This window comes from Pterocles gutturalis, unplaced genomic scaffold (genome assembly GCF_000699245.1).
Source record: "Pterocles gutturalis isolate BGI_N339 unplaced genomic scaffold, ASM69924v1 scaffold4045, whole genome shotgun sequence".
Taxonomy (NCBI): Eukaryota; Metazoa; Chordata; class Aves; order Pterocliformes; family Pteroclidae; genus Pterocles; species Pterocles gutturalis.
Genome location: NW_010145590.1, coordinates 9,306 through 11,832, shown reverse-complemented (window position 1 = coordinate 11,832; position 2,527 = coordinate 9,306). Strand labels below are relative to the sequence as shown.

Here is a 2,527-nt window from a genome sequence, read left to right as displayed (position 1 = left end):
CCCCTCCAGCCCAGCCCGGGTGGGGAAGAGCCCCAGGGACCAGCTGTCCCCTCTCTGCCCCCCCGTCCCCTCTGTCCCCCCGTCACCAGCTCACCTCCCACTCCTGGAACATGCGGGTCAGGTCTCTGGCTCGGAGCGCCAGAAAATCGATCAGCAGCAGCACACACAGGGGGTCGTTCTCCGGATCAAGGCTTCAGAGGGAGGCAAGCGCAAGGGGAGGAAAAAAAAAAATAAATCAGTGTCACAGATGCTGGAGCCGCTGTCCTCATTTCTAAGTCAAACACAACGTTCCCATGAGCATCCAGAGAGCTTCCGTGACTCAGCACGCAGAGTAACGGGAACACCGCCGCTCCTCTGCAGCCAGAGGTGGACCAAGCCCCCACCGAGGCTGGGAGCCACTGTTTTTTTCTGTCCCACCTGGGTTAGGGTGGGTATGTTGTTCGAAGCAAGTTCCCCAAGCCCGAGACACCCTGCCCCACCCCGCAGGGAAGGGGGTGCAGCCCTCGGGGAGGGGGGCACCCACCTCAGAATGAGCTTGCAGAACTCCAGGGCCGTGCGGGGACAGCCTCGCTTCTCCAGGAACATCAGGTGCTTGAAGAGCGCCAGGAAGAAAGCCCTGCGGAGAGAACAGGAGCGGGTTTTAGGAGCCAGATCTGCAGAGAAGCACCTTGTGCTGCTCAAGAACCAGGACCCATGCTCAGCCCCAGCTCCTTGCCCCCAGCACCAGTGCAGCAGGGGGTCCAGGACCCAGCCTGGGAACCTGCCACGCACCCTCCAGGATATATTTTTTTTAAATCTTTTTCTGTAAGTACAGGGACAGCAAACCCGCAGCCTGCTCTGCAGACCAGGGCTAACAACGCAGAAACAAGGAAATCCCCAAAGCCTGCATCCTGCCTCGTCCCAGCCATGCGGGGACGGTGACACGGCACGTGTGTGACACGGGGGGAGGACGAACACCCAGAGCGGTGTTACAGGTTGCAGGTGCACGATGCTCGTCAGCCAGCGGGTGCTGGAAATGTGAGCAACCTCCAGGTACCGCAGCTCGGGAGAGACGGCTTGGGTCAGGTGACTGGAAAATTCCCAGCATAAAGTCACCTTTCCCCGCAGATGCAGAGCCGGCGTTACGTAAAGAGCTGGGCTGGGAGCAGCGCGATGCTGGGGACGAAGGTGGGCAGCAGCCCCCCAGCGACTGAGCACAGCCGTAAACATGCAGCCGGTATTTTTGTGACAAAACTAAGTGCCACTTTGGGCTAAGGGGTACTAATGGCATAAGGAGGACGTGGCGGGGAGGAACGGTTAATGCACCGGTAAGAAATCCCTCGGGAAAGAGGATGCTTTGCAAAGAAACCTCAGTGCAAGAGCTGTCTGCACCCCAGCACCCATCACAAGAGCCCTGCGGCCACCGTGCCGAGGGGCAGAGCTTGTTCCGACAGAAAGGGACGTTCAAGGTCCCCTCGCCAGCGTGGGTGACACAGCAGACGTTGGGAATCTGGGTCTCCGTGTCCAAAGTAGGGCAGGGCACACCGGCATGGCTCTCGGGCAGGCGTGGGGCGGGCAGGCGTGCCGCCTACCTGTTCTCCGGCCGCCGGTAGTCCAGCCGGCACGTCCCGCTGGTGAGGCTGAAGACAGGGTGGAAGGCGCACTCCAGGCTGTACAGCGCCCGCTCTGCGGACAGCAAGGACAGTGCCAGGGCATGCCATCGCCCCGGCAAGCCACACAGCCCCACCGCTCACAAAACAGCCATCTATTTGGCCCAGAGACACTGACAACCAAGAGCTCTGGCACCCATGAAATAAACTTCTTCATGCTCTAGCACGGCGCAAAGCTGCTCCAGAGCGCGTGGTCGCAGCAGACGCCCGGGCAAGCGAGCCCTGGTCCCCTCTGCAGGCACCAGATCAGGCTCTGGCTGTGAAAATTAACTCTTCGGGAGGAGGTCTGGGATTGAGCCGCCTCTGCCACAACTATCTTCACAGGGGGAAGCCAAAGATCCTGCCCTCGCTTCACCTCTGGCCCCTCCTGTCATGCGAGATGCTGGTCAGAGGAAGGCAAGGCAGGCTGGGGGCCCCCCCGCAGAGGGGGATGCTTCCCAGAGCATCCCTTGCGCTGCTGGATCCACAGCTGCCTGCCCAGACCCTCCTCCTGCAAGGGACAAGCAGGTGGGACCCCCACGCCCAGACAATCCTTCTGTTCATCCTGAAGGTGAAGCTTTGGCTCAGACAAGCATGTTCGGCTCTATTTACAAGCCTCCAGCACAAGTTGCTGGTCTGCAGGATCCCGTAAGGCCGAGCGCTCATGGCTGGAGTCACAGAGATCCACAGCTGCCTGCCCAGACCCTCCTCCTGCAAGGGACAAGCAGGTGGGACCCCCACGCCCAGACAATCCTTCTGTTCATCCTGAAGGTGAAGCTTTGGCTCAGACAAGCATGTTCGGCTCTATTTACAAGCCTCCAGCACAAGTTGCTGGTCTGCAGGATCCCGTAAGGCCGAGCGCTCATGGCTGGAGTCACAGACACGGGGGGAAACCAACC

The 2,527-nt window shown here is 60.4% G+C and overlaps 1 protein-coding gene across 1 annotated transcript in view; it reads right to left on the bottom strand.

The window, feature by feature from the left end:
• Nucleotides 1-2,527, bottom strand: part of TCF25 (transcription factor 25 (basic helix-loop-helix)) — a gene marked incomplete at its 5' end in the record, with an annotated part of 16,053 nt that overhangs the window by 4,225 nt on the left and 9,301 nt on the right. The window contains 3 exons of the mRNA XM_010085416.1: nucleotides 95-191; nucleotides 524-616; nucleotides 1,572-1,665. Of these exons, the coding sequence (XP_010083718.1) occupies nucleotides 95-191; nucleotides 524-616; nucleotides 1,572-1,665 (284 nt within the window). The remainder of the gene's footprint in view (nucleotides 1-94; nucleotides 192-523; nucleotides 617-1,571; nucleotides 1,666-2,527) is intronic.